We start from the raw sequence: 15,091 nt of genomic DNA, 5'->3' as shown, positions 1-15,091 counted from the left end.
TGTTGGGGCTTTTGAAGAGAAAGTGCCGGTGAGTGCAATGGTGGCGATGAAGTTGATTTTCGATGAGTAAATCGATCTGAAATCGAAAAAAATGGTAGTTGCAACAATCGGCTTTTTCCGGCGATTGGCGAGGCGAACAAGGGTGGGGTGAGGTGGGTTTTGGTCGGGAGGAAGAGAGGAGTAGTTTCGGGGTGATAAGGAGGGTTGTTGATGTTGGCGTTGGTGAGATCTGATTTGGAATGCCGATGTCGATTTCGGTGACATTTGGTTGAAATTGAATTGATATCAGCCATATCTTGGGTAGAATTTTAGGGGAATGGGCTTAAGGGACGATTGGGGTTCCATTTGGGGTGTCACTACTGCCAACCAGTCGTCGGCCGATTTGTATTTTGGGTGTGTTTGCAAAATTTCAAACCTATAAGGACTTAACGATTTAGAGGTGTATTTGCTAAATTTTAAAAAATTTTGTCAGCTGGTTTGACCACCGGTCAACCCAGGACCTGACAACTTTATCGGGTTTCACCCCAGGTTGGATTTTAAAACATTGCTTATATAGTTGCTATCAATGTTTAGTATTTCTGATATTTATTTTCAGGATGTGTAGGCTCTTAATCAAATGGGAGTTTATTAAAAAGACATTTGGAGTTAAAATTTAATTAAAAGACTATGTAGTTTGTAAATGTTAACTAAATAGCCTTATTTTTTATTAAGCTTAATTAAATATGATTAGGGGTTAATTAGGATTAATGAATAATTGTGTAATCTTTTAAAAATTATAATATGTCCCCAAAGAGTCGAAATTGTCGCAAATAAACCCAAACACCTTCTTCTTCTTCCTCCCGTCACATTAACGCATTCCTCCGCCATTAACATCTTCTCCAACACAGATCCTTCTCCTCCCATATGATGCTATTAGAGACATTGAGGCAACTAGAGGTATATGTCATTCTTCCATTTTCAAATATTAGTGCCATAACTTAATGATTAAAAACAATTGTCCAAGGATACTGAATGCAAGCAACACTTTATTCTTTTCATTCTATCATCTGGAAGGATACAGATAAGCATCTGACATTATTACTGGATGATTTTTCTGTTTACTATTCTCTTACATGGAACTTCTGTTTGTAATGTAGCTTGTTCGTCATTGATTTTTATGAGATTCCTTACTTAAATATAGCTAGAGCCTGTATGGTTTCTGTTTTCAGATTTTTCTTTTAACTTTTCATAGACCAAGGTTATAGCACCAAGCACTTGGTTAAGTCCCATTTTTTTTCATCCATTTTGTTGATGGTGAATATTGAATTCTGAGCTCAGTCATCATTATTGTCTTGTATTGATTAATTAACATTAATTGTTTATTGGCATGGTTTGTTATTGGTTTAAGTGCTTCAAGAACTAAAGGAATCAAAATCCACCCAGCCAGTGTGAAGGATGTCATTACCTGCCAAGACTATCTGGTGAAAAGACCACAGGTGCAAGCTGGTAGGCCTGTGTTAGTGTAGCATAGTATAGGGAGGAAAGAGAGCTAGATGGTGGATTGATTTAGCTGAAAATATAACAAAATCTTGATGGTCCTACCTTGGAGTGGATGAGGAAATGGAAACAGGCCCCATGTTTTGACATAAAGTTCTTCTTGTGTGGACTCAAGTTGTTGCTAACACCCTTGCACTTCGGCCCCCCCGTATTACTCTTGTCATGTTGTTGTACAGACATGGTGATACTTTGCCATGCTTCAAAAAATCTAAAGATGATGATTTGATTTGATTACGTGACTTAATGAGTTTGGCCATAAATGTTGCATCATATTTAACTGCATACTTCTAGTTGTGAGTTTTCATCGTTTATGAATCTATACTTCTTTGGTATTTGAGCCTGGTATCTCAATTATTTTTCCTCAAATTTACTTTTATTTTTACTGCTATTTAAATACTATGGCTAATTTCTCCTTTCAAAATGTTTTGCAGACGGAGAAAATAGAGCTGGAAGCTACTGTAGTGGATGAGACAAAGGAACGTGATTCTTTCTGTGGACAAGGGAATAGAGATATAGTGGTTAGCCATGCTTTTTAACTTCTACAGTCACAAAATTTGTTAAACGAATAATTTTTTTACCTCATTTCGATTTCATATCATCTTCATGTTGCAGATTTCTATTCTGTCATGTCTGAGGGCAGTGGAACTGATTCTGAAGCAGATAATGAAAGTCTGATGAGCAGATGTTGACAGATAAGATGATGGAACATTTTTGATACCAATGATTTTTTGTCTTCAGAGGCTCTAAGAAGTGCTTCTTATCGGAGTAGGGAAGCCAGGAAATGCTTGTATATATGACAAAGAATTATTCATTCTGATCGTTTACGAGGTGTTAGAATGAAATCAGGCTAATAAAATATCCATATGTTAAAAGAAGGGATAATTTGCCAGAACCAAAGGAAAAAGAGAAGCCGGTTGGCCTGTGGTCAATTATCAGGACAATATTGAAAGATTTATCTGGAGTATGTCTCCCTGTTTATTTTAATGAACCACTTTCTTCACTGCAGAAGTGCTTTGAGGATTTGGAATATTCATACTTGGTTGATCTGGCGTTGGAATGGGGAAGCAGGTCAGGTCCTCAGCTTTGCTTTCTTTTGTGGCAAGCAGTTTTAAAGCATGATCTGCTAATTACATATTATTCCAGATAGTTCATGTGGAAGCTTGAGTCCTGAAAGAACTAGTTACCTGCCCTCCATAGTGCTGTATCATTGACCCCTTTAACTGTTCACTTGGCATTTGTAAAACTCTTTTATGGTAACATTTTTTATTTATTATTATTTTTTTTTCTTTCTTGATGGGGTCTTGAGGATGGATCTAGTATTATTCCCTAAGCATTGGTTCACAGGTCATGCTAGTTTCCAACTTTTAGTTGCTGATATGGTCCTAAGATTTGAATCCCTCAACTCCCCTTCGGGAGGAGGCACCTGGTCCTCTGGCCAAGGACTTGTGGTCCATGTGAACATGTATAAGAAGTTAGAAAGAATGTTATTATGTGATCTACTGTTCAGCTCCAAACATTCTTTTCTTATATCAAGGAATCGGCCTTCAACATATTGTCTGTTTCACTAGAGTTTGGAGCTTCTTAGGCACCACCTATGGAGCTTCTTTATGTACCACCTACATGCTCATATGGTTGTGCATGTGATAAAAACTAGTCATTTGTGGACTGTGGGTAGATTAGGCCATTACCAGTGGCTGGTGTTGGGTTATAGTCTTAACAATACATTCTGTTTTTGAAAATAAGCCTATCTGGACAGTTTATATAAGTTTCATGAAGATATGCCAGCATTTTTTCTAATAAGAAAAAAAAGAGAGGGACCAGCCAGATTTCTGGAATAAATTTTCGTCTTTGTGCATTTAAATTGAGTGTTGAAATGATCTATATTCCATGTTCTGACATGAGTGGTTTACACGGTTCAGGGAAATGACTTGATGAGAATTTTAAACATTGCGGCTTTTGCTGTATCTGGCTATGCATCAACAGAAGGCCGGCAGTGCAAACCCTCAATCCTCTTCTTGGGGAGACCTATGAAGCTGACTATCCAGATAAGGACTTCACTTTTTTTCTGAAAAGGTATTTGCTTCTCTCTTCCACTGTGTTCTGAATTTGACCCAACAATGTCAGAAAGATAAAGTTGAAGCCACCTTGTTGCCTCATTCTTGTTCATGAAGTGACACTTTTTCAGTTGATTACTGGATATCTAACAAGTTTCTTAAATTTCAGGTGAGTCACCATCCGATGATTGTTGCTTGTCACTGGTGAGGGAAGAGGCTGAAATTCTGGGCAGACTCTAATCTCAAAGGCAAATTTTGGGGGCGGTCTATTCAGCTGACCCTGTTGGTGCCCTAACCCTGCAGTTTGAAGATGGTGAGACCTTCCAGTGAGCAAGGTCACCACAATCCATATACAATATCATACTTGGGAAAATTTATTGTGATCACTATGGTACCATGCGTATTAAGGGCAGTGGGAACTACTCCTGCAAACTCAAGTTCAGGAACAGTCTATTTAGACCGAAATCCCCATCAGGTTATTTCTTTACTTTTGTTGGTGCATAATAGTTATCATTTTTATAAAGATGTTAGAGCTCAACTGTTGTTTCCTCTCTGTCGTTATCTCACAACCCAAACGCCCTCAATCAACATCAGGATCAGTCAATTATAACCAAAAGGAACAACAACAAGGGGTAAAACCGTCATTCAAACTAAGCCATCACAGCTAGGGCCACCGTCCGAAAAGGCTTCCTTCCCCTCACCCAACGGACACGCTCTTCCCCACCTCTCCTAACCCAATTACGCCCTGTGCACTAATGCGCACGTTAACTGTCTCCCCACTGGCCACTACCATATATGGTCCATATCCAAATACCCAAATTCCAAATTAATTAATATCTCATTATTTTCATATTAAATTAGCATTGATAAAATTTTAAAGTCGGTACTTAATTTAAAAAATAGGAAAAAATAAAAAAAGTTTTATATATAAATTTGCTTCTTGGATGTTATTTATTAACATGGGAGGCCAACACTGACTTAATACTGAATTCTACTGACCACTGCCTTCAATGGATCTGTATGCGCACTGCACCACACTTATAAATCGTAACTGCCTCGCACTTTGAATTGATCTCATCCTCCATTTCACTTTTTTATCTTTATGTCATTTCCGAAACGAAACCGTTTCGTTTCACTCTCCATCACTTGTACCACCACCTCCGATCGGGTCTCACATTCCCGACCCGACCCGACCCTTTTCCTTCCTCTCACTGTATTCATCCTCAGCTTCTAGTAATAACAATAAATTTATGTGATCGATCTTTGATCTGATAGTGAATGCTTTGGTGCTTAAGATGAATCCTCTATGCTGCATTGCTCCCGTTTCAATCGATCGGGACCGGTCCAACCCGGTGGTTGCCAAATCGACGAGTCATTGTCAGCTGGGGCTTGAAACGGCTGCCGTTAAGACCGTAAAACCGAGTTTTTCAACTCAGGTATCTTCAGTTGGCACAGATTCCGATAAATCTTCAGCGGCTAATGCTGTTGTTGAGTTAGTGTCGGAATCTCGAGACTCGAAACTGTACAGTGGAAATGGCGGAGGCGTGAGTGCCAGCGTGGCAGGGATTTTGTACAAGTGGGTGAATTACGGTAAAGGATGGAGATCAAGATGGTTCGTGCTTGAAGACGGAGTGCTATCATATTACAAGATTCATGGACCGGATAAAATTTTGATGAGTCCAGCTAGAGACAACAGTGTAAAAGTGATCGGAGAAGATTCGGTTAGGTTTTTGAGAAAGGCTAACTGGAACTGTTATCGTCCGGGCTCGGCAGCTCGGCAGTGCAAACCATTCGGTGAAATTCATTTGAAGGTTTCTTTTCTCTTGTTTTTGTTTGTTTGGTTTGCAGCGTAGATTTTTATTATTTCGTTGACTTGTTATTGTTATATTTACACTTTAATTGTCTTTGATGTTATTTTAAGTAAATCGAGCGTGTCTAATGAGTGGCATATTTTTTAATACGTCTTTTTTCTTCACCACTTGTTTGGGTTATTTTGTCTCTTTGCTTATTTTCTTTATGTGTTGTGTAAGTTAATGGCTTAGCATGCGGTTAAGTTCTGGAGATTATTGGGTGGAATCCTTTATCTAATTTAAAATGTTGCTGATGATATATGGATGTTTTTGTTTTGTTGTGTGAAAGATTGTCTTTGGTAATCTACTTATGAGATATTACCTATTAAAGTGTTACAAACGGATTGTGTTTAAAGAATTTGGGTATTGTTGGAGAGGGAGAGAAACCACTACAAATTCAAGTGTCTAGACCTGATTATGTGTCTCTGAGTATGTTGTTCTCATTGATATTTTGAGGTCTAGAGTAATCATAAAGTGGTAAATGCTTGTATTATTTGAATAAGTGAAGTAAAAGATAGTTTTGGCTGTTTCATCTTGCCCCCCTGAAGATTTATGTCATGCTAATGCACCAAACTTCACTTTGTTCTTTTTGCAAATTATAATGATTTCTGGCTGACATAACAATTGATAGTTGTATTAATATTTAAATTTTTCTGGAATCATTCTGTGATGACCAATGATAATTCGGGAAATAATGGTGTCCCTCTGTTCTTGCTAAACTTCTGGCAGGACTGGCATAAACAGAGCATGGTAGCATATTTTGTTATATATAATGATGGAATTACCAGTCATATTTTCAATTCCCGTGCAGTAAATATTTGCTACTGGTTTCCATTAAACATCTTCTTTTTGATTAGCAGCTAATTCTTTAGTATTATGGTGCATAGGTATCTTCAGTCCGTGCAAGCAAGTCAGATGACAAAAGGCTTACCATATTCACAGGAACAAAGACACTTCACTTGCGTTGTATATCTAGAGAGGACAGAGCTCTGTGGATTGAGGCACTGCAGGCTGCTAAAGATCTTTTCCCTAGAGGGTTGACAAGCGTTGATTTTTCACTGTCTGAAGATATTGTTGTTTCAACTGAGAAACTACGGCTACGATTATTGCAAGAAGGCGTTGGCGAGGCAGCTATTAAAGACTGCGAGTCTATTATGCTCTCTGAACACTCTGTGCTGCAAAACCAGCTAAATTCTCTTCAACGTAAACATATGATGCTATTAGAGACATTGAGGCAACTAGAGGTATATGTCATTCTTCCATTTTCAAATATTAGTGCCATATACTTCAATGATTAAAAACAATTTGTCCAAGGATACTGAATGCAAGCAACACTTTATTCTTTTTCATTCTATCATCTGGAAGGATACAGATAAGCATCTGACATTAATTACTGGATGAACTTTTTTCTGTTTTACTATTCTCTTACATGGAACTTCTGTTTGTAATGTAGCTTGTTCGTCATTGATTTTTATGAGATTCCTTACTTAAAATATAGCTAGAGCCTGTATGGTTTCTGTTTTCAGATTTTTCTTTTAACTTTTTCATAGACCAAGGTTATAGCACCAAGCACTTGGTTAAGTCCCAATTTTCTTTTTCATCCATTTTGTTGATGGTGAATATTGAATTCTGAGCTCAGTCATCATTATTTGTCTTGTATTGATTAATTAACATTAATTGTTTGATTGGCATGGTTATGTTATTGGTTTAAGTGCTTCAAGAACTAAAGGAATCAAAATCCACCCAAGCCAGTGTGAAGGATGTCATTACCTGCCAAGACTATCTGGTGAAAAGACCACAGGTGCAAGCATGGTAGGCCTGTGTTAGTGTAGCATAGTATAGGGAGGAAAGAGAGCTAGATGGTGGATATGAATTTTAGCTGAAAATATAACAAAAATCTTGATGGTCCTACCTTGGAGTGGATGAGGAAATGGAAACAGGCCCCATGTTGTTGACATAAAGTTCTTCTTGTGTGGACTCAAGTTGTTGCTTAAACCCCCCCTTGCACCTTCCCGGCCCCCCCCCCCCCCGCCCCCCCTATTACATCTTGGTCATGTTGTTTGGATACAGAACACTGGTGATGACTTTGCCATGCTTTCAAAAAATCTAAAGAGTGATGATTTTGATTTTGATTACGTGACTTAATGAGTTTGGCCATAAATGTTGCATCATTATTTAACTGCATACTTCTAGTGCTTGAGTTTTCATCGGTTTATGAATCTATACTTCTTTGGTATTTGAGCCTGTGTTATCTCAATTATTTTTCCTCAAATTTACTTTTTATTTTTACTGCTATTTAAATACTATGGCTAATTTCTCCTTTCAAAATTGTTTTGCAGACGGAGAAAATAGAGCTGGAAGCTACTGTAGTGGATGAGACAAAGGAACGTGATTCTTTCTGTGGACAAGGGAATAGAAGATATAGTGGTTAGCCATGCTTTTTAACTTCTACAGTCACAAGAATTTGTTAAACTGAATAATTTTTTTACCTCATTTCGATTTCATATCATCTTCATGTTGCAGATTTCTATTCTGTCATGTCTGAGGGCAGTGGAACTGATTCTGAAGCAGATAATGAAAGTCGTGATGGAGCAGATGTTGAAACAGATGAAGATGATGGAACATTTTTTGATACCAATGATTTTTTGTCTTCAGAGGCTCTAAGAAGTGCTTCTTATCGGAGTAGGGAAGCTTCAGGAAATGCTTGTATATATGACAAAGAATTATTCATTTCTGATCGTTTACGAGGTGTTGAGAATGAAATCAGGCTAATAAAATATCCATATGTTAAAAGAAGGGATAATTTGCCAGAACCAAAGGAAAAAGAGAAGCCGGTTGGCCTGTGGTCAATTATCAAGGACAATATTGGAAAGGATTTATCTGGAGTATGTCTCCCTGTTTATTTTAATGAACCACTTTCTTCACTGCAGAAGTGCTTTGAGGATTTGGAATATTCATACTTGGTTGATCTGGCGTTGGAATGGGGAAAGCAGGTCAGGTCCTCAGCTTTGCTTTCTTTTGTGGCAAAGCAGTTTTAAAGCATGATCTGCTAATTACATATTATTCCAGATAGTTCATGTGGAAGCTTGAGTCCTGAAAGAACTAGTTACCTGCCCTCCATAGTGCTGTATCATTGACCCCTTTAACTGTTCACTTGGCATTTGTAAAACTCTTTTATGGTAACATTTTTTATTTATTATTATTTTTTTTTCTTTCTTGATGGGGTCTTGAGGATGGATCTAGTAGTTATTCCCTAAGCATTGGTTCACAGGTCATGCTAGTTTCCAACTTTTAGTTGCTGATATGGGGTCCTTGAAGATTTGAATCCCTCAACTCCCCTTCGGGAGGAGGCACCTGGTCCTCTGGCCAAGGACTTGTGGTCCATGTGAACCATGTATAAGAAGGTAGAAAGAAATGTTATTATGTGATCTACTGTTCAGCTCCAAACATTCTTTTCTTATATCAAGGAATCGGCCTTCAACATATTGTCTGTTTCACTAGAGTTTGGAGCTTCTTTAGGCACCACCTAATTGGAGCTTCTTTATGTACCACCTACATGCTCATATGGTTGTGCATTGTGATAAAAACTAGTCATTTGTGGACTGTGGGTAGATTAGGCCATTACCAGTGGCTGGTGTTGGGTTATGAGTCTTATCAATACATTCTGTTTTTGAAAAATAAGCCTATCTGGACAGTTTATATAAGTTTCATGAAGATATTGCCAGCATTTTTTCTAATAAGAAAAAAAAGAGAGGGACCAGCCAGATTTGCTGGAATAAATTTTCGTCTTTGTTGCATTTATAATTGAGTGTTGAAATGATCTATATTCCATGTTCTGACATGAGTGGTTTACACGGTTCAGGGAAATGACTTGATGAGAATTTTAAACATTGCGGCTTTTGCTGTATCTGGCTATGCATCAACAGAAGGCCGGCAGTGCAAACCCTTCAATCCTCTTCTTGGGGAGACCTATGAAGCTGACTATCCAGATAAAGGACTTCACTTTTTTTCTGAAAAGGTATTTGCTTCTCTCTTCCACTGTGTTCTGAATTTTGACCCAACAATGTCGGAAAGATAAAGTTGAAGCCACTCATTTGTTGCCTCATTCTTGTTCATGAAGTGACACTTTTTCAGTTGATTACTGGATATCTAACAAGTTTCTTAAATTTCAGGTGAGTCACCATCCGATGATTGTTGCTTGTCACTGTGAGGGAAGAGGCTGGAAATTCTGGGCAGACTCTAATCTCAAAGGCAAATTTTGGGGGCGGTCTATTCAGCTCGACCCTGTTGGTGCCCTAACCCTGCAGTTTGAAGATGGTGAGACCTTCCAGTGGAGCAAGGTCACCACATCCATATACAATATCATACTTGGGAAAATTTATTGTGATCACTATGGTACCATGCGTATTAAGGGCAGTGGGAACTACTCCTGCAAACTCAAGTTCAAGGAACAGTCCATTATAGACCGAAATCCCCATCAGGTAATTTCTTTACTTTTGTTGGTGCATAATAGTTATCATTTTTTTATAAAGATGTTAGAGCTCAACTGTTGTTTCCTCTCTGTCGTTATCTCAACAAAAAAACATATTGTTGGCACCTTAAATTTGTCATAAATTCTAGATGATTGTCTATTAAAAAGGATTTATGATCTATCACGTGATGCCCTCATTCTTTTTATCATCTTAAAATTTTGTTGGCATATTGGTTCTTTTCCTGGTATAGTACTTTCTCTTATCAAATTTTAACTATCGTATACTTCCTGTAAATGAAGAGGGTTATTTCCATCTTTCTCTTAACCCTCAAGGCCTTAACTATCATAAAATACTGCAGTGTCCTTTCAGGAAATTCATATGTGCTTCCATTTCTGTAGTATGGTATTGAAGTAGAAAATTTGGTGCTCTCCTTTAAAATATTGCTCAATTTTCCTACAAAACATGTGTACAAATAACCAGAATGAGGAAATCTCAAGTGCATAGATGATTGGCCACTCTTGAGATGAGACAAAACTGAAACTATAAATGAGCATGTATATGTGCATACAGTGGTAATTATGTTATTCCTTTCAGTATTTGGATAAGTTTTTCTGATGATGAATCTAGGTTCACGGATTTGTGCAAGACAATAGAACTGGAGAGAAGGTGGCGATGTTGGTGGGTAAGTGGGATGAAGCTATGTACTATGTGCTGGGAGATCCAACTACGAAACCGAAGGGGTATGATCCAATGACTGAAGCTGTGTTGCTGTGGGAAAGAGGCAAATCTGTTACCAAGACAAGATACAATCTCACTCCGTTTGCAATGTCCTTGAATGAACTGACCCCTGGCTTATTGGATAAATTGCCTCCAACTGATTCAAGGCTGAGGCCAGATCAGAGACACTTAGAGAATGGAGAATATGAGTTGGCAAATGCTGAAAAGCTGAGGCTGGAACATTTGCAGAGACAGGTATGTCTTAAAGATCTTCTTTTGTCCTTAACATAGATATTGAGTCTGACGAAGTTACAAAGTTATATGTGATTTTGTCTGGACTAGAGATACTGTTATACTTGGAGATTTATAACTGCCCTTTTATTACCTCTGTTAACTTTTAATTCTTTGTTTTTAACTGTGTAAACTTTAAGCTTTTTACTCTTCGCCGCAATCTTTTCTGAACGATCTTTTGAGCAAAATTAGTGTACCATTTGATACAGGCAAGGAAGATGCAAGAGAGGGGATGGCAGCCAAGATGGTTTCAGAAGGATGAAGATGGTTGCTATCGTTACAAAGGTGGGTACTGGGAAGAAAGAGAAAAGAAGAATTGGGATGGAATTCCTGATATATTTGGCCAGAGCAGCGATTCACCTTCGATACTGGTGGAAGAGTAGAGGCTGTCTTTGGGCTCTCAGGGCTCTTTAAGTAATTGCTGTCTTTCTGTTTCCCTTGTTTTTCTGAGCCCTCCCTTCAGTCTCTTCTACTAATATCAACTTAAAAATCAAAATGTGAGTTCAGATGTAGCTTTTGTTAAGTTATAAAGGAGCTTCCTTGAGGTGTATTTCTCTTTTTTCTTGATCTTCTTGCCATCAAACATTCCCTCACTAGCAGCCTGCACGATACTGACCTTAATAATTTTGAATCTTTGATCACAGGTGGGGTTTTTGTTTATACCCATAACTAACCTGAAATTTAACTTTGTTTTGATTTTAAACCCCCGCAGTAGAATTGAGATATATATGTACTTATATACAATGTTTTAAAACCCAGCTCGGCTCGGCCGATTTGATCGAGACTTGGAAGCTTTACTGGGTCGGGTTTATATTTTTCCTATTCATCCAAAACCCTAGAATTTGAGATGATGATTGACGAATAATTGAAAGTCGAGGTGTTGCGGCTTTTGAAGAGAGAGTGCCGGTGAGTGCAATGCTGGCGACGAAGTTGATTTCCAATGAGTAAATCGATCTGAAATTGAAAAAAATGGTAGTTGCAACAATCGGCTTTTTCCGATGATTGGCGAGACGAACAAGGCTGGGGTGAGGTGAGTTTTGGTCGGGAGGAACAGAGGCGTAGTTTCGGGGTGATGGGGAGGGTTGTTGATTCTGGCGTTGGTGAGATCTGATTTGGAATGTCGACATCGATTTCGGTGACATTTGGTTGAAATTGAATTGATATCGATCATATCTTGGGTAGAATTTTAGGAGAATGGGTTCAAAGGACGATTGGGGTTCCATTTGGGGTGTCACTACTGTCAACCAGTCGTCGATCGATTTGTATTTGGGGTGTGTTTGTAAAATTTTAAACCTATAAGAACTTAACATATTTAAGGGTGTATTTACTAAATTTTAAAAAATTTTGTCAGTCGATCTGACCACCGGTCAACCGACCCGACAACATTACGGGCTTCACCTCAGATTGGATTTTAAAACATTGCTTATATAGTCACTGTCAATGTTTAGTATTTCTGATATTTATTTTCAGGATGTGCAGGCTCCTAATCAATGCCTTTATACAAATTATTATAAGGGTATCAAGAAGTTAGCTAATTCTCTTGGATGAGCTGAAATTAATGTTTTTCTTCATGAAATAAAACAAAAATACTTTTATGCTCGGATGATATTTCATAATGTAAGAATCATAAGATCTATATATTATTAACTCAAAATTTGAAGTGACAATACACTTGTAAGGGTGAAAAGAAAAAGAAAAAGCAAATCAAGTTGATGTAGATGATCATTTCCAGGCTTTCTTCCCCCGAAATTGTTTGCCAGATCGGTTGTGTTTTCTCTTCTTCTCCTCGCGAGATTTTGCCACCTTGGCTCTTTTGGCAGCAAGGGGCATAGCCTTCTTGTGTTCCTTCTGACGATTGCTCAAACCACCCGTCTGTGCACAACATTTATAAAAACATGACACACAATGTGCATAAAATAAAATGTAAACGGAAGCAAATATGAAGTGACTTTCAAATTTCACACTTCAGTCACATTTTAAACTAAGAAAAGCAGGAAACTTGCAATACAAAATTTCAGTACTTTAGCTAATATTAATAACTAGGGTCCGTATTAGTATTCCCAAAGAAGTTAAACAATAAAATTGCAAAAACTCACAATATTATCCAACGTTTTTTAAACCCCTTAAATTTGTTAATTTAATTAAATACCCCTAAATATTTTTTTTTCAAAATCACAAAAACACCCCTAAACCTACATTATATCAGATTCCGGCCATCACCGTCGGATATAATGGCGCACTATCGGCTAAATCTAATCGGTAGTGCACCGATCTAGCCTTTTTCGGCCAGATCCATGGTGGATCTGGCTGAAAAATGCTAGATCTGACCATTGACGTCCAGATCTGACCACATTTGCTTGTCAACGACGGTCAAAGATACGGTCGTCGTTGATGGTCAACGACGATCATATGTTGGCTGTCGTTGACGTCTAGTTAGATTTGGCCTTTTCCGGCCAGATCCAACTACCGACTAGATTTAGCCGGTGCACGATCTGGCCGACAAAGGGCATATCGACGCACGACCGGCAAGATCCAGCCGATCATACGCTGATACTACAACTCCGACCACCCTCCGGCAGTGGTGGCCAGCTGTGATTATTCAATGGGTGGATTGGGGGTGTTTTTGTTAACTTTCAAAGTTTTATTATAGGGGTGTTTAGTAAATAAACAAACATAAGGGGTATTTTTATTAATTTATAAATCCTACATCGTAATACCCGCCCAATTCAACTTTTTTTAACTTTTTTCAAAAAACTTTTCTAAAAAATGCAAAAAAGTGAACCACACGGAGCCTTAGTATTTTGGATAGTATTTTTGGAAAAGTAAGGCTCCGTTTGGTTCACTTTTTTGCATTTTTTAGAAAAGTTTTTTGAAAAAAGTTAAAAAAAGTTGAATTGGAAGGGTATTACGATGTAGGATTTGAAAATTAATAAAAATACCCCCTATGTTTGTTTATTTACTAAACACCCCTATAATAAAACTTTGAAAGTTAACAAAAACACCCCTAACCCACCCATTGAATAATCACAGTCGGCCCCCACCGTCGGAGTCGCTGTATCGACGCCTGATCGACTGGATCTTGCCGGTCATGCGCCGATATGACCTTTGCCGGCCAGATCTACGGCTAGATCTAGTCTTTGACGGCCAGATCTGACCGCATTTGCTCGTCAACGACGACCATATGTTGGCCGTCGTTGACGTCTGGTTATGGCCAAAGATCTGACTGTCAACGACTAGATCTTTGGCCTTAGATCTGGCCTTTTCTGGCCAACTTCCGACAGTGGTGGCCGGAATCTGGTATAATGAGGGTTTAAAGGTGTTTTTGCAATTTCGAAAAAAAATATTTAGGGACATTTAATTAAATTAACAAATTTAGGGGGTTTAAAAAAAGTTGAATAATGTTGGATAATATTACGAGTTTTTGCAATTTTACTGTTTAACTATTTTGGGAATACTAATAATAGTATTCCCAAAAACGAAACAAACGGAGCCTAAGAGTTGGGTGGGAATAAGGAGGTAAGATTTAAAAATTAATAAAAACACCCCATTGGGTTTGTTAATTTACTAAACACCCCTGTAATAAAACATTAAAAATTAACAAAAACACCCCCACCCACCCATTAAATATCGACAGCCGACCACCACCGCCGAAGGGTGGCCGAAGTCTCCGTATTGGCGCACGACCGATATGGCCTTTTCCAACCAAATCCACAGTGAATTTGGCCAGAAAATGCTAGATCTACGACTAGATCTAGCCATTGACAGCCAAATCTGGTCATCAACGACAGCCATATCTTGGCCATCGTTGACGACTAGCTACGGTCAAAGATCTGGCCATGGTGGATCTAGCCAAAGAAGGCTAGATCGGCGGCGTACTACCAACTGAATCTGATTGGAATCTGACAAATGTGGGTGGGTGAGGCTGTTTTTGTCAATTTCTAAACTTTTTTTTTTGGGGGGTTTAGTTAACAAACCTAGGGGGTTTAAAAATAATTAAATAAAATAAAATAGGATTTTCAGAATAGGAAAACAAATGTGTATTTTGGATAGGATAGTGAAAAATAATTAAACAAACGGACCNCGTTTAAGCAATCTGAAATCGCTTAAGCGACCAAGAGTAAACTGAATCAATCGCTTAAGCGATCATGAGTAAAACAGATTAATCGCTTAA

The 15,091-nt window shown here is 38.2% G+C and overlaps 1 protein-coding gene across 1 annotated transcript; it reads left to right on the top strand.

The window, feature by feature from the left end:
- The first annotated feature begins 4,675 nt into the window (after nucleotides 1-4,675).
- LOC116122088 (oxysterol-binding protein-related protein 1D) lies at nucleotides 4,676-11,702 on the top strand. The gene is made up of 8 exons (XM_031408004.1): nucleotides 4,676-5,401; nucleotides 6,328-6,684; nucleotides 7,780-7,867; nucleotides 7,964-8,433; nucleotides 9,303-9,458; nucleotides 9,613-9,921; nucleotides 10,540-10,884; nucleotides 11,130-11,702. Exons 1-8 carry the CDS (start codon nucleotides 4,886-4,888, stop codon nucleotides 11,301-11,303), a joined length of 2,415 nt encoding a protein of 804 aa, XP_031263864.1. The 5' UTR covers nucleotides 4,676-4,885; the 3' UTR covers nucleotides 11,304-11,702.
- The last annotated feature ends 3,389 nt before the right edge of the window (nucleotides 11,703-15,091 follow it).

The sequence above is a fragment of the Pistacia vera genome, unplaced genomic scaffold (assembly GCF_008641045.1).
Source record: "Pistacia vera cultivar Batoury unplaced genomic scaffold, PisVer_v2 Contig1314, whole genome shotgun sequence".
NCBI lineage: Eukaryota > Viridiplantae > Streptophyta > Magnoliopsida > Sapindales > Anacardiaceae > Pistacia > Pistacia vera.
Note: the sequence above shows the minus strand (reverse complement) of the source record. Positions and strands in the feature narration are given on the sequence as shown.